Source organism: Python bivittatus, unplaced genomic scaffold (assembly GCF_059951505.1).
Source record: "Python bivittatus isolate LINGU-HERP-01145 unplaced genomic scaffold, Pbiv_v1 ctg000020_np1212, whole genome shotgun sequence".
Classification (NCBI taxonomy): domain Eukaryota; kingdom Metazoa; phylum Chordata; class Lepidosauria; order Squamata; family Pythonidae; genus Python; species Python bivittatus.
The window spans coordinates 77,548,290-77,568,375 of record NW_028277030.1 but is presented as its reverse complement, the minus strand read 5'-3'; the positions used below and the strand labels follow the sequence as shown (position 1 = coordinate 77,568,375).

Here is a 20,086-nt window from a genome sequence, read left to right as displayed (position 1 = left end):
CATCTATTATGTACAATGTTATTTTTAAAGTGATGACGATTCTTCCTGATGACAGAGGAACCAACCTGCTAAATTCAAAATTGACAAACATGCACGGCATGAGCCAGAGTGTTTTAGATTATATACTTTAAATAATGTTTACCAATGTATTATGGGTTTGCCAGATTTAACAAAAATTAAGACGATCCCACAAATATTAAATAATACTAATTTTTTGTGATAGAATATATATATGTGTGTGCCCAATATTTGAAACAAATAAAGAAACAATCAAAAAACAAAAAAACAAAAAAAAACCCATGTCCTCATTTGGAGGAAGACACACACAATTAATTCTGTGTACCCAAGTGAGATTTGTGGTTGTTTCTCAAAGATCAGTTCCCCAGGAGGTGAAAATATGGATATGTGAGAAAAATCTGGGAAAATATGGGTATGTGAGAAAAATCTGGGAAAAGTAATAACCAGACATTTGTTTTCAGAATAGTGAGTAAAATACTATTGCTACAACCAATTTGCACAGCTGTAATTATACCAAAAAATTCAAACATTATCATCATTATAATTGCTATTTGTCATGCTACTATTGGTATCGTGACTAGAGTATTATACAGGCAGTATTTACTAATCTTTACATTATGAAGAACTTTTCATATACTGCAGACTATATACATCACCCTTAATATATTTTTGTGAAGGAATGCAGTCTTAAGAGTTTGCCAGGCATTTTGCTCCATTAACATGGTGGCAAGACCTTTACACCTTTCGAGACCTTTTTTCATAACTTGACTCCTAATTCATCCCGCAAGTAAAAGAAACCATACATATTAGACTAACTGAAACAAATTAATGCATTTCTGAGATTCATACAAATCTAGATGGAACTTTATGATGCAATAATGGGAAAGGCATTCTAGCATAATTTCAGCTATATGCTAAATTTTTCAAAAATATTTACTGGGATATGTAGGATATAAGCCTAATAAATCAGCTAGGCTTAATTTAAAAGGGAAATACAAGCTTCTGATCTCCTAATGGTTACTTCAGACAGAAGAACACAAGTCAAGGCTTTCCTGCTTCTCATTTACATGATATAAGCTTATGCTTTAGTATGATGTCTGGGTATGCCATTATGTTTAACCCTAAATTCTAATATCTTCTGTTTGTTTCAGGGTTACTACTTTTAACAATTCATCCAAATGACAAACATTAAGAGTATCTGCATTAACAGAGCAGATTTCTCACTTGTAATACAGAGTGGCTTGTTCTTTAAAAAGGCTTAACTATCTTAACACCCCAAGCAAATCTTTGGAATGGCTTTTTTTTTTTTTTACAGTTAAACTGTACATATAACCCAATCCAATTGTATCAAGCACACTACAGAGGAACTAGGGATGTACCAAGACTGTACCCACTTCCAGGGACTGGATTTCTGGCTCTCAAAATAGTCTGCTCCAACCAGATCACCGCAGGGGGAGGCCATTCCGACTCATTCCTTAGATGAAAAGCAGGCTAGAAAAAAATAGAGCTTCCCTCATTATCTAGTATGAAGTACAAATTCCTCAAACATTTATCTTTTATTAGGATAGGCCAACATTTACAGAAAAGTTGGAACATTGTAAGGAGATGCAATGGTATGTGAGAATGATGTTGGGAGAAAGGAGGAAGAGCTGCAGCCTAGACAACCAGCATGTAAAAGATATTCAAGTCCACAGAAGGAGAGGAGGCATGGGAAGCATTTAAGAAGGGACCCTCCCTAGTTTTCCAGAGAGCAAAAGGACGAGGGGAGAAATATTTTCAGTCTTGCAAGATTCTGTTAATGTAACCTTAAAATAAAGACAGAGTTAGTATTCATTGTTGTACTTCTTGTCTGGACTACCCTGAAGGGCTAATAGGGGTTGAATGTGCCATAGAGGGAGGAGGGGTTGGTTGGTTGGTAAGAAGTAATAAAGAAAGTTATAAGGCAACAAAAGTGTATGTGATTTAAAAAAAAAAAAGTTAAACGTGTTTTAATTCAGGTGACTAAACAAAATATAAGAATACAGCTGCCAAGGATGAAAGACTGGGAAAAAGATAGATGGGATGAAAGATAAAACTAATTATCTATTTTCAAAGATCTCTCCATTTCAGATTGGCCAGATTACAAAGGTTACTCTGATCTGAGGAAGTCCTACTGATCACTGAGTATAAACCTCCTCTTCTTCTCTCTCCTCTCCACCATGGCATTTTATGGAAGCACCCCCTTCAGTCTTAGCAGTCACCATTTGTAGCACGTGATCTTCCAGTGTAGCAAATCAGGAACAGACCCAATCTATTCTGATTCTTATTTACAGCAGGACTGATTGGAGCTATCCATATTTTTTAAGTTATGTTACAGACTCTCTCAAATCCTGAATTCTTTGGGATTTGCTCAAGTCAAATGCATAGCCCTTAATAGGAACTATTTCTATTTAAAGATTATATAAGCAGACTAAAGGTAAGTGCTAAATTACTTTGTTCCATTTTGTCTTGCAACTGATTGAGCAAAAATATGATATTGAAAGGTTGAGTAGTTACACCAGCATTAATTATTAATTTGCTATTATGATTCTAAGTTGGAAAGCAATATACTTTTATATTATGGTCAAATATGGAGATTAATGTATGAGAATGCAATTCTGCATATGCTTACCCAGGAACAAGTTCTTTTTAATTCAATAGTTGTTTTACACAAAATTGCACAGAATGCACTTTTGATTCAGATCTTGTTAAGTGAATTAAGCAATGAACATTAAGTAGCTATCAGTATCTGCCCCGCTCCTCAAAAACTAAATGTTCTATTCTGTTCAACAGATCAAGTCAGAATGAATTCTGGGAAATTCTGATTCTAGATGGAATGTTAAAATTAAATAGTGCAGGATTCTATTACCATAGACTGACTTGATTTTGAAAGCATCCCTGCCATTCCTAAAGTTCAGGAGCAATTCAGGAAGAGATATGGGCAAACAGACTTCCCTGTAATTCCTGCCTGGTTAAGATAACTGGTAAGATAAACTGTTGTCTATCTTCCCTGTAAGGTGCTGTTTCTGAGGAGTGGAATGAGTGAATTTAACTTAAGAACTTCAACAGAATCAACAACCCTCAACATATTACAATTTATTTTTAAAAAAGGAAGAAAATATATTTTTAAATATATTCTGGTTCAAAATTTACAATTATCTGAATTATATATAATTTCCAATAAATAATTTAGGTAGCTGTATATTAAAAGTCTTCTCTAAACAAATACAAGATGACTTCACAAAACTTTCCTGGTTTACAAGTGATGAAAATATCTGGAAAAATGATGAATTAATTATTAAATCAAGACAACACAAATGTTTTTACAACCACAATATGGAAGTTTGGTAAAAAGATTGCAATAAAGAATGGATAAAGCCAGTTCTGTTACAGTAGAAATACAGAAACAGAAATATAAACACTTGCAAAACTAAAAATAACTGAATTAACACACAAAAGATAACAAAGCTGGTGAATTTGGGATATTTTTCATGTAAGCTTCTGATCCACTGTCCAATTTCATTTTTAAAAATCCTTTTACAGTTTTTTGGAAGTTAAAAATTATCTCTGGAAAGCAGCATGGCTATTCCACATCTTGCATATTTAAGATCATTTGATATAAATGAACTGCCTCTTAACGAGTATTATTCCAATATGCCACCAAAAGATGGAATATGATTTACAAAATATGAAATATGCTGATCTATTTTAATAATTGTGTATGCAGAACCAAAGTGATAAATTATTCTAAAATAACAAAAGCAGCATGTTCTACAATAATTAGCATAGAAGAGAATTATGTGATCCTGTGCATTCAGAGTGAGCTACTATAAATAGGTGCACCGAACATTTCTAATATCAGTTTCTTATGTACCCTTACTATACACTCCATACTATACCCAAGCATAAAGTTCTAAGAAACATTATGTTTAGTATGAGGGTCAGAATCATTTCTTTCAGGGCTATTCGTAAAACATAATCTCAGGAATGCTCAAAATTATCTACCACAGTTTTAATAAGTTTTTTAGGATTAAGTATTAGGGATCAGCTTGCAGATGATATGGCACTCTGCTAGCTTGCAAGTTTATATAACTTATCACCTTCATTATTAAGTTGCCAGTTTTGAAGATATAATTAGCTATAAATATATAAATTGTGTGCTGTTTACATGCTCTCCAAGTGTCCCTTTGCAGTTGAACAATACTCCCAATTATCTTGATACTTGCAATAATCCCGTATAAATACAAAAGCAGCCCTCCCCTTCCTCAAATAATTCCTTTTCCTTAACTTTCTACCATATTCCAGGCAAGGTAGGCTGTGTAGGTGGCTCTCATTGAGTTAACCGGGCCAAGTAAGCAGGATGCAAATTGAGACACACAGGGCAACCTGTTTCTCACTGGGGATCATACAGATTGGAGATGAAGCAAATAGTGCCCCTGAAAATATGCCTTTATTTTTTCCACATAAGTGAACTGAAAAGCATAATGCAGTACTTGGACACAATTTTCTCATTAAGGCAAAGGTTGCTGATCACTTCCAATTCTAGATAGTCGTTTCTATCAAAAGTAACCATGCTGTGACCAACAAGGCTCCCAAAACAAACTGGCCGAAGCATATGGACCTTTAGACTTATTCTGCAGGATCCAGGGGTGGCAGGGTAGAAAATTAAGCAGACAACTGAGATCTTTCCCTCTGAAAACTCAAACACAGTCTGCAAGTTTGGTATGCAGAAAATCCCTGAAATACATGCCCTGCTTGGAGGAACAGGTACCCAGAAGAGGCCTGGCCTGGACCTGTCTCTCGTTTTGTCTGAGGCAATGTCTCCCCAGGACAATGGGAGGCCATGATGGAGTGGATCCTTAACCCTTCAGACTTGAAAGTTAGCAGTTCTTGTGGTATTGCTGAATTACATGGTTTAGACTTCCATCCAGTCAACTGCAACATTAGATAGATAGATAGATAGATAGATAGATAGATAGATAGATAGACAGACAGACAGACAGACAGACAGACACACACACACACACACACACACACACATACACACACATGTATACACACACACATACATACGTGTGTGTGTTTGTGTGTGTGAATTGTTGCCTAAAATAAATTTTCAACATAAAATTATTATGACTAATTCCGTTTCTCATAATGGCTGAAAGCTAACTGCATAGCTTTCCTTTACCTTGACATCACGAATCCATATGGATACAAACTTCAGACGCTTCCTGGAGTTTAAATCCAAGGGAAATTGAAACACAGTAAATAATTTATACTTTTTCACATAGCTTAAAAGGGGCTGGTTTGACCTTCTCAGCAGGAGTTTTTTTTTCTTTCCCAAGCTTCAAGCCAATGTTGCTTTATCTTGGGCATAGTTCTGATACATTTAATCATTTCAGTTGTTACATTTTTGCAACTAAATCACTTCTCTTACCACCAGCCAGAGAAAGCATTTTCTCACTGTCGTTTTTCTTTTGCTGCTGGGTTGTTTTGTAAACGTGACATTAGAAAGCTTATTTTCAACTTACTAAATATTCTGTTCCGTTTCATTAAGAGAATAAGACATACTCCCACAGAGAAACACTTTTTAAACCACTGTCAACAGTATGCACTGAAGGACAGTAATTATGGAAAATTTTTGGAGTTAAAATCCAAGGCACAAGGTCACAAAAACAAAGTCACAAGCAGTTCTTCAGCTTTTGAAACGCCCACACATTAGATTAGGGAAACAGCAAGTTTGGAGAATTTCATCTATAGTTCAACAGAAGTGTTTAAATCCTTTTAAAGAATGTAAAATGTTGGCCAAAAACAGATTACTCTTTTTTTTAAAAAAACAACAACTGCATCCTTGGAAGGCAACACAATGCAAGAAACAATCTTTCTTTCGGAAGAAAAATGCGGTAAGATTTTTTGTTTGGTTTTGCGAAACTACAAAGAAACATGTTTAAACAGTATATATGCTTCCCCAATTCAAAACTGTCCAATCATTAGATTGTAATGCAAACTCTCCCTAAGGAAAGCATTCCCTTCGGTTATTATATTGCTTCCGGAGAGAGCTTGGTTCTTTTGTGAATATTCAGAGTACGAGAAACTGCAGGCATTTATTTGCTATTGCAAACAAAAGGTACGCAGCGCAGCCCTGCGCAGCACGGAAGAATGCCTAGCCAGCCGCCTATTCTGCGCACGTGCTGCAGGTCGACACTGGGCTGCGAAGGGGAGAAGACACTTAGCAATAGGGCAGAGGATATGCTGTCCCAAGGTGTTGCTCTAGGCGCAAGTTTGCTTTGTTTCGCCCCCCTCCGTTTTGGCACCACTCCCACCAGCATCCTCAAAGAGGCTGCAACTGCAGAAGCCCGAAACGAAGGCACCACAGGCTGACTGCAAGACTGCAGTCATGAGGCTCTTGGCACGCAGCAATCCCCCACCGTCCGGCCATAGGGTGGGGTCTTTTCACACACGCCACTCAGTCCGTACGGTACACACAAAAGGAAAGCGACCGGGGGCTCGCCCTCACTCCTTCTCCCGGGGGTGCGAGCGGGAGAGCGCAGAAGAACAAGATGCGAAAGAACCAACGCAGTGCAGCACTAGGACGCCCTTCATCACGCCAAGGGAAAAGGGCGTGAGGTGAGACCGGGAGGCGCCGGAGGCCGCACTCCCGAGGGGCCCGACCAAAGCGCCCCGGCTCCTACTCCTGAGCCTTGGCGGGGGAGGGCTTCTTCTGACAGACAAAAGGAAGGAAGGAAGGAAGGAGTTTATTACTGCGGAGGCGCCGGCTACGCAGTTCCCTGCTTCAAGAGAGCCGAGCCGCCGCCGCGGCCGCCACGCCCCACCCCGCCAAACTTCGCCCCCTCCCCCCACAGGAGGGCGGAGGACAAGGGGAGGCAGGTGCCCGCGCGCTCCCGGGCAGGTGCTCGGGCTCCCCCAGAAAGTTTGCGCGAAGACGCGAAACGGAACGTCCTCCAAAAAGAGCTACGCCCTCGCCAAATTCGCAGCCTCTTCCAGACACGCGTCGTGGGACAGAGACCCTCGTACCTTGGAGGGGTCCTCCGGCTGCTCAGCCTCGGCGGCCGCCGCCGCCGCCACCTCCGTTGGCGCCTGCCCTTCGGGGCTCCCGGGCTGGGATTCTCCTGCGGCAGTGGTCCCATCCTGCGGGCTCCGCTGTTCCGTAGAGCTGCCCGCCCCCATGGCTCTCTCCGATGTGTGGCGGGAGGCTTCTTCGCAGCTCCGTTGCCCTAACCTCTCTGGCCCCGAGACGCGACGCTTCCTGCCCAGGAAAGATAAATATATGATAGCAGTAATAAAGCTGTCCAGGCAGCTGCGCTCTCCTGCTCCTCAACTTCGGCTGCTCAGGAAAGTGCTCAGGCTGCAACTGAACCAACCCTGGAGGTTTCTGCGAACTCCTTTAAAAAAAAAGCCAACAAAAATACCTCCTCCCTGGTCCCCCGCCCGCCTCTCCCTCCTGCTCCATCACATGAGCAGAGCCCCGGACACGCCTTGCAGCAGCGAACCTGGGAGTCAAGAAAGAGCGGGGCGAGGGGGCGGGCGGGCGGCGGAGTGGCTGAGATCCCAGCACCTCTGGCGAGGTAGCGCTGTCTGGGTCTCGCTGTTTCCCACCCTCGGTTTCGTCCTTCGACTTTCTAAGTGCCCAGGCTCAAGAAGAGGCGAAGTCACTCCCGCTCCCATCACTCCCATTAATGGACCTCATCTCTGAATTCCATTATAAAAGGACCGGCGGGGGAGGGGGGGATGGCTTTGTAGAGCGTCTGACCTTCAGCTCTCAGTTGAACAACCTCTCCCTTTTCTGCTTTGAGGGATGCGTCTGATTGCTCTAACATGCCTACTCTTCTACCGGGCGAGCAGAAATCACAAGGACTAGAATGTTCAGACGGATTGGATTTCAAAGCTTTTAAGGGCAACGTGTTCTTTTATATTTAATCTGTGTCGCCTAAGTGAGGCTTCTCACACTTAGGCACGGCATAGATAGACCCAGGTAGAACCAAATTTGGAGTGCAATCCAGGATTAGTCTAGTAATTTTTGAAGGAGGTAATCGGATGAGAAAGTCAGATCACGTAAAAAGGGCCAGCAACTGTATCATCCAAGCCACCGACCCTTGCATAAGTAAGCGATATAACAACCAACCTAAATGATTTCCATATTTTTCCATATCATGGGATCCAGCAACAGCAAATAAAAATGACATGTCAGCAGCATATGATTCAGACAGAAGGCTCCTAGTGCTACTGATGAAAAGGTAGTGTGCAGTCATTCTGGCTTTGAAAAAGAAAGGTTTACAAATGAAGGGCAGTATCTTCATTAGAGTTGTACCCCCCTCTCCCAACCCTGTACTTTTTGCCATTATCATTCCTGAAGAAGAGAGAAATTGCTTTTGATGAGATTGCCAAGAAATGGGGATGAAGATCTGTCTCATTTTACAATCCCCTCAATGGCCTGTAGCCTTCCTGGCTTCCATACTTGAAAGACATGCCATTAAATTAATGGCCTAATTTAATGATGATGCTTTATTCAAATAAATCAAGTTTTCTGGATTTGCACAATACCCTGAACCGTGGCTTTCACGTAATACATTAGGCTAAAATGTAACAGGTTTGTTTGTGTTTTGGTGTATTGTGTACAAACAGAATTCTTTCTATGGAGGCTGCAGATGGATAAAGAGATGCATAATTAAAATAGTTACACTACCACCTGCCATTATCTGGCAGTGGGGAAAAACTCACAAACAGTACCGTGTGTGTGTGTGTGTGTGTGTGTGTGTGTCAAAGAAGGAAAGTCCTATGAAGTTGAGATAGAAAAATCCAGGGAACACTATGGTAATTTTTTCGTTTGTGTGCATTTGTACTAAAGCAATAAATCTTTAACTTCATTGCACTGCAATGGTTTTTATACCACAACCGATATGCGTATTATCAAATGTTACAGTAGTTCCATTCTGAAAAATTTCTAATCTCCTATTTGTATACATCACTGTTAATCAGAACATTCTTTGTGTCTTGCAATCCATATAAATTAATGTTGATTAATCAACCAGAATAAAATGTTACAATCAGCAATAATAAACATCACAATCATTGATCAAGTTAAATGGATTCTAATGTTAAAAGAACAAATAGCATTAGACCTGCTAGATTTGGCAGTCAAATCCTGGTGTGGCCATTTTGTTGCTATTTTAACTTGATGTGAGACATCCAGAGTCTCATGGCAAGTATTGTAGGCAGTCATACAAATTGAATTGATAGATAAAAACTGTAAACCAGTGTTGTCCAAACTTGGCCACTTTAAGATGAGTGGACTTCAACTCCCAGAATTCCCCAGCCAGCATGGCTGGCTGGGGAATTCTGGGAGTTGAAGTCCACTCAAAGTGGCCAAGTTTGGACAACACTGCTGTAAACCCTGACATTGCAAAGCCATGCAGATGGCTGAAACCTCAATCCTAGGGTCAGATTTGTGATACCTGAGAATAATAGAGATGGACAAGAAAAAAAAATTTTGGGTGGCTCTTACTTCTACATAACCTGATACTAAATTGGCAATGATTCAATGATCTTTTCATAAAATATTACCCTAAAATATTTTTAAGTAGTTTGAAAAGTCCTAATGTCTAGTCAGTCTCTAAATTAAATGGTTCTCTTTTAAAATACATGTGAATGTTCAATTTTAAGTTGCATTTCTTTTTCTGTGTTATCAATATGAACAGTACATCTTTTCATATAATTATTAATTTAGGCATGGATTCTGGAAAGTGATAATTATCCAGTTCTGGCTGTGCCTAGTTCACAGGGCCAGTGGTAGAGATGATCATACACAATTGTTATCTGTTTCAATAAATTATTTTTATATATATTTAACTTGTTTCAATAAATTACTGAGTGCTATGGGTCCTGAATGAACATTCTACTAACACTTTTAGACCAGCTCATTGCCTATTGACACAGTTTTAGAAAACAAATAGTTAGACATTTTTGTGGAACATGGAATAATTCACATTATGAGTTTCTTTTAAAAAAGGAAAACTGCCATTCCCTCATTATGACTAAACTGTATTGAGAGGACAGTGGCTGAATCCAGGCATAGCCTAAAATAGTCCATAAAATAGACCTATTGAATTCTGTGAGACTTAAGTGCTATTGATTCCATTGATTTACTCTATGCTATGTTTAAAGTTTGACCTGTGCTTAGATAAGCACTGGGATTGCTTTCCACTGTGGATGTAAGAAAGGTTGTGAATGCTTGAAGAGGAGCTTCTGATAAAAAGAGAGACAGAGAAATAAAAGCAGGTTGAAAAAGGCTTGACAGAGAAGAGGAGCAACATGGGAAAGAAAGAAACAGAAATAAATTTGTAGTTCAACCCTGAAGTTTAATGAGTCCCTAAAATGCTACATACCTGCAGTGTTATTAATCATTTTTGCTTATAACCTTACAGTAAATTGTTAAATATTCAATTGTATCTTGCTAATGTTTTTCATATTGGGATACCTACATTGAACTCAAAAGCTCTTCTACACAAAGACTTTTCCGTAATCAGTGGAGGGGACAAAAAAGTCAAAATGGCAATTGCAGTATCATGAATGAAGCCCCACTCCTTTTGTACAAGTGTCAACATCTCACGCACATACAAAGCAGTGGGGCTTTGGTCATGCTGTTGTGACTGCCAAATTGACTTTTTTGACTTGTTCTGCAGACATTGCTGTCCATGGTGTGCATAATCATGGGCTAAGGATTCTTGGGAGCCCCCTACAAAAAAATAGTTAGAGCCAAGACAAAACTAGAGGAGCAGGACATAAACTAGAGTCAATTCAATTTAGTTTTATATTAAAAGAAAATAATCAAGTATGATTAATCCCTATCTATTTAATAATTTCTCCCTTCTATCACATTAAAAAATGCAATTTGACAGTAACTTCTGCAGGGGATTGGAGCCACATAGAAGCTGGGGCAGGGGGGTGTATTTTATGCAGTTTTGCTATAATAAAAAGTAAAGTATAGATGGACTGTAAACTTTTGCATTACTTTAATTCATAATGAATAAATTGAATACATGGTTTGGGAAGTAGTTATATATGTCCTTGTCATCATTTGATGTGTAAAGTCTAGAATATATTTTTGGAAGATTAAGTTGTAGTTCTAAATATATGTGGAACACATGAAATGATACCAGTAGGACTTGCTTTCACTAATCTATGATTAAGTGAAAATGTAGTTGTATGTGTGGTGATTCACCTTAAGATAAAATTTAACAGCTTAATTTTTGAGGAAGGCATGTCCTCTTAACCTTAAATTTCAGGAGACCTTTACATATCATTATAAATTCTACAGTGTAATTTGTGAGATTCTCTTTGTTAGAAAGCTAACAAGAAAAGAAATCCACAAAGAAAGGTCTCAAACCTTCACCAGCATCAGGATAAATACTTTTTCTCTTCATGCAGAACAGGTTCTTTATATTATTTCCAAGATCAGGTTAAGTTACAGTGGTGAACAAAACAAACTATGGAACATGGGATTGTGTATCCCAATACTGAATTTAACCTTTTTTCCCATGACAGCCTAGTTAATTCAACAACAAATCTACATATGAAGCAAGTTTTATCTTAACCAAGAGCAGATTCTGTGCAAAAAACAAACAAACAAAAAAGAATGGGATCTTCACCACTTTAAATATAAAAGATATCTGAGTTTAAATAAACATTTTTAAAAGGGATGTTTTAGTGATTTTAAAACACAGGGTCTTTTTATAAGAATTAAGGAACAATGATATCTTTGTCAAGTAACTGGCCATAAGCGCCATTACTCTGGCAGGTAAGAAGATCCATTACTGGGTGACACCAACAATGCTATCTACGGAAAATTTTGTCAGAACTGATGCTCCATTAGTGGTGCTAATGGGGACAAAACAGAACATAAAAGAGGTATGTTGGAAGCAGCTATGGATTTGTAAGATACAAAGCTTCCTTTTTACCCAGCACATCCACAAAGTTGGCCCAAACCATGGTAATTGGGGGGCTGGTGTTATTTATCCCCCCACTAGAATCAGTGGGAAGAAAAATGCAACATTATTTCTCCCCAAGGATAAGATTACTGTGCCTGACAAATTTCTGCATAAATATTTGCCTCACTACTAATAGTAATTAAAAATATGTTTGTATTAGTTTCTAGAGAGCCAGTTTGGGGTAGTGATTAAAGTGCTGGACTAGAAATTAGGAGACCATGAGTTCTAGTCCTCCCTTAAGTATGGAAGTTGGCTGGGTGACTTCGAGCTACTCACTCTTTCAGCTCAACCCACCTCACAGGGTGGTTGTTCTGGGGAAAATAGGAGGCAGGAACATTATGTATACTCCCTTGAGTTGGATAAAATAAAGGTGAGATATAAATATCATATCCACTCTCCTAATTCATTTTTAAATAATAATAAATAATGATAAAATAAATAATAATAAATATCATATCCAGTCTCCTAATCCACTTTTTACTAATCATCTTATTTAGCTTCTTTTGGAGCTACATATATGTGTTAGGATCATAATATTGCAAAATGGAATTACAGCAAATAATCCCTTTACATAATTCACAGATAAAGCAGATGTAGAAAGCAAAGTGTGAAAAATGTCCCTGAAGTGCAGTCTTAATTCTATTTGGAACCAGTTGCTATCAAACAAAATACAATTTCCTTCCAAGAAAGGTATTTTTAAATCAAGGTCTTTATAATACTATTATTTTCACAATGTATCTTAATATCTTAACAGAGAAATGCTTAATGTCATTGATTATGGTTGCTTTCAACTGTAGCTACAAAAAAGTAATTGCATATTAAATAAGAATTGATTTCCCTGTGATGTTCCCAATTCATGATAATATTAATAACCGATAAGCACTGAACAAATCTTCTATGTGCAGCAGTGGGCTCTCTTCTCCATTCACAGGCTATGCTTCTGAGGAAGTACCCCAGTCTACTTTGAGAAGTGGCATAGCCACAATTCAGAACATCTAGAGCCTTAAATAGTTACTCAGTTCAAGTATTATAATTGCATTTATTCAGTATAGTGTATTGAGAGACCAGAGATAAAGTGTCTGTGTGATCAGTGCTCCCAGCTCCTTCACTATCCTTTTGCAAGGTCAGACCGAGCAACCACATTTTCCAAAGAAGCAAATAAATATTCTCAATTTTATTTACAGCCAAAAGGCCCAAAAGAGCAAGTAAATATTGCTTAACAAGAATCTGTCTCTAATAAAATGCAGAGCCCCGGTATTTACTCTGTGCATGTGTGTGTATTTGAAGACATGCACCCAAAACAGAATGAAAGATGCTCTGAAACTAAGGCAGTTCCAGGAAGACACATTTTCTATTAACAGTCTTTCTCACCAGGGCTCAACCCACATAGAAATGTTCAGGAATGAACATAAAACGTGACACATCTCAAAACATCAAGCCCTGTATTATAGCTAAAAACTTACCAAGCCCCCAGTGTAAGAAGATCAAAGAGGGAAGATCTAATATCCTTCCCCTTCCTTGGATACTTGTTCCCCTGGTCCTTTTTCTGGGTCTTTAACTGTTTTCCAACTGCCACAATTCTCCACTAGAATATTAGTGCAGCATTAGAAAAGTCCAGTTGATCTCACCAGGTGGATCCGGGCATAGTATTGATAGGGTGGGGTGTGAAACACAACAAAGCCCCTTCTTTAACAGGCATGATACCTTAATTCCTATACTTGCCCTCCGTCCTGCAAGATTCCCATTCCTTAGGAACTCATTATATTTGTGGGAGAACGCTGTTTGCTTATTGTTTTAATGGGGCTATTTCCTCTTGGAAGATGCAGCTATTCAGTACTGTGCTGAGTTTTCTTAACCATCTCATGGCCTGGGGTTGGGGAGGAAAAGCCCCCTCCTTCACCTAGCCTAATGTTATGCCTTGTTTATTCTAGTTCATGTCAAGAAAAACTATGAAGACAGAATGGTACAGCATAAAACGATACAATATAACACGTCCACACCTATTTGTGATTTCACAACAAGGCACACTGATAGGCATACAAGGACATGAAAGAATAGTTAAAAAAAATACCATCGTCTTCAGATCTAACCATGAAGATCAAACCCACCAGACACTCTTAGATTTTGAGCACTATAACATATTGAATTTTATGCTGCAGTCAGTTTTTCTGAATACTGGCTGTCTATTCAAGCAGAGGATCAGCCTCACCATTAGCCAGAGTGAAGCAGCCATCTTGAGTGACAGAGGCTGAGAGGCCCAAAATGGGGGCAGAGAATTGCAGGACAGAAATCTATCTGCCATGCAGCCCACCCTGCACCTCTGAGTTTGCTTGCTTCATGTGTAGGGAAGAATATTGTCTGGCCACAAATTTTGCATCTTGATTCAACTGCCAGTCCAACAAACTTCCGTCTTTAGGATGGGAAAAGACACCATCTTTTTCTTTTTCTCAGCCAAAACATGTTTTGGATTTGTGCTATACAGGTGATCCTCACTTAATGACCACTTGTTCAGTGACCATTTGAACTTACAATGGCACAGAACGAGCAGTACTTATGACCGGTCCTTATGCTTATGATGGTTGCAGTGTTCTCAGGGTCATGTGATCACAATCAGCAGCTGGCATGCAATTACAACATTGCAGTGTCCCACAGTCATGTGATCATCATTTGCGACCTTCTTTCCTGGCTTCCTACAAGCAAAGTCAATGGTGAAGCTGGCAGGAGGTCGCAAATGGTGACTATATGACATTGCATTTAACGTCATGGGATTTACTTAACAACAGCATCTGGAAGTGCCAAAATTTCCATCGCTAAGTGGTGCAGTGACATGATGTCACGCTTTACGACCATGTCACTTAGTGATGGAAATTCTGGTCCCAATTACTGTTGTTAAGTGAGGACTACCTGTAGTTCTATGACGTGAAGGGAGATGTTTCTTTACCTGTGTATATTGGGCTTATTATATCTGGTTACTTCAAACTGATTACAAGCTGATATCTTGGCATATTTCAACTTGCAATTTTAAAAAGTGCTAGAAAATGTTTATCCTATTGAAGCCAGATAATTTTAGGCTTTTAAAAAACAAACTGGAAGATTCTTATGTGAAAGAAGACATGCAAGTCAAATAGAGCTTGTTTATGGCAGAGGTCTGCTTCTTCTTGTGAGCTGAAGGCCCCATATATGTTTGAGTGGCACATGGAGGAACATACCCTCAAAACAGGGCCTGAAGTTGGCAAGGCCTTTCAAATTAAAAAGTTAAACATCTACATACATACACTCATAAACAAACCCACCCTCATACCCACATACACACATACTTGTACACATTAATATACACAAACACTGAAACACATACGTAAATACACAGAAACACATGCTAACACATACATGATGGGGAGGCAGTATGTTGCAGGGAAAAAAGGAAGAGTGGGAAGGTAAAGGGAGAAGTTGGGAAAGAGTCAGGAAACCCAGGAAATTGGTTCTGGACGTGTTTCAAGGAACCCTGTTCCCTCATTACACTTAACTAGATCAAAAGGGGGTTAATTAACTAGTGAACTCATCCCCAGTTTGGGGTTCAATTTAAGCCCGGTCAGATTTGGGCCACAAAAATTGTTCGAGTTCTCTACATTTCTTTCTTGTCATCCACTGGTCATTTACTCTGTTTGTTTGTTTGCATCCAGATCAGGTAGGCCTAGCCAGCTATGCACAGTCATGCACAGCCATAGGAATACTGAAACCTAGTCAGTTGAGCCATTTAACCCCTCCTCCCCTAAAAGAACTGTAAAGAAAGATGCTGAAAAAGTAAAGTGCTTTATGACAAAGCTCACCGTCAAGCCCCAACACACTTCCCAAAAACTAATTTGCTGCAACAGCCAAACCGCATTTATTGCAGCCTGGGGATGTCATAAAGCCCTGCCAGTAGTCTCCTGAGAAAAAGGCTCATAGAAGATTATGTAATTCCTGGCAAAAAATAGTGGGAGATTCTGCATTCTTAAAATGTTCATCTGTGACCCAGTTAGTGTGAATGTATGCTGCCAGAACCACCGATAAGGAGATTAAGCTGAGTCAGAAATTATGGGAACAGTAGGGCTACTATATCTGGGCTGCAGAATTCAGGAGGGCCACTAGATGGCAGCAAACAATTTTTGTGTACCTCCTTGCTGCCATCTAGTGGATGCATGGAGGTTTGCAGCACGGATTGTGTAGCCTTAAAGCCCAGGGCCTTTTTTTAAATCTGCGCTCAGTCGTTACCAACTCTGCAGTGACTGCTTGGACGAGTCCTTTGCAGTTTTCAAGGCAAGGTGTTTTCGGAAGTGGTTTGCCAGAGCCTCCTTCCTAGAGCAGAGCCCAGCTGGCAAGCGCAGGAGGCAGGGTTTCCGTTGCTTCGCGCCCTTTTTGGGCGCGCACAGTTTTTCGCGCTTACTGGCAACTGCTCCCAACTCCTTTTTGCAAGGCGCCGCCAGCATTTTTCCTCCCACTGGAGTGAGAGTACCCATTTATCTACTCACATGAGCTTTCGAACTGTTGGGTTTACAGGAACTGGGGAGGAAACAGGAGCTCACCCTGCTAACGCGAAGGCTGGACTCGAACCGCCGAAGGGTCGACCATTTCTGGCCAGCAACTTTCAGGGTCATTAAGCCGCTGCGCCACCGCGTCTTAGGGTCAACCTGAGGCCCTGTGTTTGCATACAGTCCTCAAAAGCAGTGCAGCTCCCAGAAATCTCTAAAGGTTGTTATGAAGTTGAGACCACACTTTTAAGGTGATGTAAGGGGGGAATGATTAAAGAGATGACTGGAGAGTAATCATATTCTGTTTTATTTTAATTAAGTTATATGAAATAATTATGTTTCTGCCCTTACCCCACTCACCACTTTTTGTAATGTATCCCCTGACATGCTGCTTAAACCCAAGTGTGGCCCTCGGGTTGGAAGAAAATGTGCACCCCTTCCTCAAAGTATTTGTTAATTAGGGAATGTATTCATAATCTCAGTCTAAATTGTCCTTAAAGTGACAATTAAAACTTTAGCCCACACACCATCTTATGAGCCAAGATTTTGTCACTCTGTAACAGTGGTGTTAAGCCAATCTCTACCAGTAGCACATGATTTGCAGGGAGTTGTCAGTGCCTTCTAATTGTACAGCATTCCAGTGTGTGTGGAAGTGTTTGCACGGGTGCAAAGGTTTCTCTCTATTGACAACTGCACTGTGTCTGTGGACAATGGGCTCTTAAATGATGTTACCAGCATGCCTTGGGAAGGGAAGAAACTGCTCACTGCTCCTTTTATGTTGAATTGAGCACAAAATGTACTGCCTGAAGAAGGCTGGAGTGTCAGTCTAAAAGAGAGAAAGAGAAAAAAAAATGGTTTCCAGGAGTTGGTTCTAACTTACCATAGGACACCAAGCATATTATTATTTACATGGCATCTGTGTCATAACCATACAAAATTTTTTTAAAAGTTATAAGTTCCCTCTTATGTAAACAACATAGAGCTGAAATGTTATACAGGTAGTCCTTGCTTAGTGACTGCCTTGTTTAGCAACTATTCACAGTTATGACAGTGATGAAAAAATAACTTTATGACCACTCCTCGCATTTATGACCTTCCCAGGTCTGTAAAGCAAAGGAAAGCTGAAGTAAGATTCTAAGCACAGTTGCAGTTTCACTTAGTGACAACTTTACTTAACAACTGAGTTGCTGGTCCCAATTGTGGTCGCTACACGAGGACTACCTGTATTCCTTTATATTCTCATGGTGGCTTCTCTCCTCTATAACTACTGTGGGTAGAACTTGCATGCCAGGATCTTAAGGAACTAGGTATCACATCTATTATAAAGTTTGGGGAATTACATGGCCTGGAGATCTGCAAGATCTATTCAGAATCAAATCAACAAAGAGTGGATAAAATAATACAACATGTTGTAGGAGATGAGAAGAGGAGAATGGTTATAAAGTTCTGGAATGTAGAAGACATCATTTATATCAGCTAATATCACTTGCATAATGACATACTCTGCAGTTCAGCAGACTTTCATGAACGGACGCCACCTCCCCAATTAATCTGTTAAAATGCAGTTTCACTGTAGGCTTTTCTCCAGCTGAGGCTGGAGGCAAGACTTAGACTACCCTCATCTTGGAAGCCTCAAGCAGGGACAGAATAGCACAACAGACTCACAATCCAGCACATTCTAAATTCAGTCCGGCCTCCATCATGTCCCCTAATCAAGGTTTCCAGTTAAGTGAACTTTGCTTTTTTTAATAGATGTTGTGTGACCGGGGAGCGGGGGGAGATAGAAACAAACATCTCTATCCTTATTTCTGCTCTCTCAGTTGAAGCTGGCAGGACACTTGAATACATCAAAATGCTCCATAATTGGAATATTTCTGCAGAAAATTGGAATTCTGTAGAGTTCTGTTACAGAAAAAACTAATGTGATCGAGCAATGACTTCAGGCACAGCAATGTAAGGATAAGACATTAGCCGCAGCATAATATATGTTGATTTAGATAATATCAAAATTTATCCGTGCAGCCTTCTTATCTCTGAATATAATTGCCATTCTCATCTGGACTGTAATTATTATTTGACTCACTGCCTTGAGTATATAACTGATCAGACATTTCTCAGTTTTCAGTAAGGCTGTTCCTAATAATGTAAGCAAAACTTCTTAGCAACTTTTGTGCCTAGATAGCAGCCTTAGTACAAGGCACCTTGCAGAGCAAAACTGAAAACAGATAATAGCAGTATGATTTTAATAATTTAAATAGGCAGAAGATACCCCACCTTCTTTTATTAAACATTTTAAGTAGCAAAAACATTTCTGGTTAGCCTAGAGCAGGATATACATCTTTTGTTGAGCTGACGGTTGCATTAAAGTTTGCTTTATATAGCAAAGGCCACAGTAGGGGAGAGGGGGAGGGAGGAGCAAAATATTTTTAAAAGTGGGTGAGAGCAAATCTGAATGCCTTTAAAATGAATTAATGTCTCCATAACTTCCCATTTAAAACTAAAATAAATGAATTAGTTCTCCCATATTTTCCCCTATGTAAGATACATTTAAGCCTATCCCTCCACGAATTAAGTTTACTGACTGCTCTACAGCTGTAAAGAGCGCCCTACAACAATTCACCATATTTTCAAAAACAACCTTACAATTCATGTTACTTTTACAATCTGCTGAATGATTATAGAATGCCAAGCAATGCTAAATAAAGCAGAAAAGCAAGAATATTTCTTGTTCGTCCCTCCAGTCCCTCCCTGCATCAGATTGTTTTAACCGACTATCTCCTCCTGAGTTACTTCATTTGGATTTGAAAATTTTAGCAGGTTTAAAAGAGGACCTGGTTATTTCCGTGATATTTCTGTCAGAGATTTATTTTTAAAGTCATCTGGATGAAACCAAGGCCTTTGTCCTAAAGTTGTGTGCAAGCAGATCATGTTTTTTTAATAATCATTTTGTTTTGTTTTGTTTTTTTGTTTTGATATACAAAAATTGAAAAGATTTTTGCAGATTGAAAAGCCTTGACCAAAACAGTATTAATTGCAAGCATAGGGTAGAAGACCATGTGATATTCTCCTGATCTCTATCATTATTTTTGTTTTCTGCGTTATTTTGTTAACTTGCTCCCACCAGCAGCCTGGAAGCAGGCCACAGACTTGCACTACAGTCAGAGAGGTACCGTCTCAGGGTCCAGGCCCAGGGAGAGCACACATAGCAAATAACTGTTCACTATAAGGCTTTTTTCCTTAGATACCCAACAGCTACAAATAGCTGATAGAACGAAGAAGAACAACACAGTACGCCAACTTTAATATAAAGTTCCCTACATTCTTTTGGTAGTAAATATTTCTGATGCAACTCAAATACAGAGAGGTTAGCTGCTTTGCCAAAGTCCAGAAAGGGAGAATACTCCAGGACTTGAAGCATTGCTAACAGACTCTCAAAACAAAAGTTAGTCTTAACATATCAGCAGCTTCAGCAAGAAAGAAGTCAGGGTCAAAGAATGGTGGCCATTATAAAAGAACAGGAGGCTTTTGGGGAAATTA

The 20,086-nt window shown here is 39.4% G+C and overlaps 1 protein-coding gene across 2 annotated transcripts in view; it reads right to left on the bottom strand.

Moving 5' to 3' along the window:
* The window catches only part of AKAP12 (A-kinase anchoring protein 12), a 76,859-nt gene extending 67,546 nt beyond the window's left edge, over positions 1-9,313 (bottom strand). The window contains exons 1-2 of one of the 2 annotated variants that reach the window (XM_088142038.1): positions 7,548-9,313; positions 7,072-7,303 (exon numbers count right to left, since the gene is read on the bottom strand). In XM_088142038.1, coding sequence (XP_087998164.1) covers positions 7,072-7,224 — 153 coding nt within the window. In that variant the 5' untranslated portion in view covers positions 7,225-7,303; positions 7,548-9,313. Of the gene's footprint in view, positions 1-7,071; positions 7,520-7,547 lie in introns of those variants that run through there. The other variant, XM_088142029.1, reaches the window with a different exon arrangement.
* Between the last annotated feature and the right edge of the window lie 10,773 nt (positions 9,314-20,086).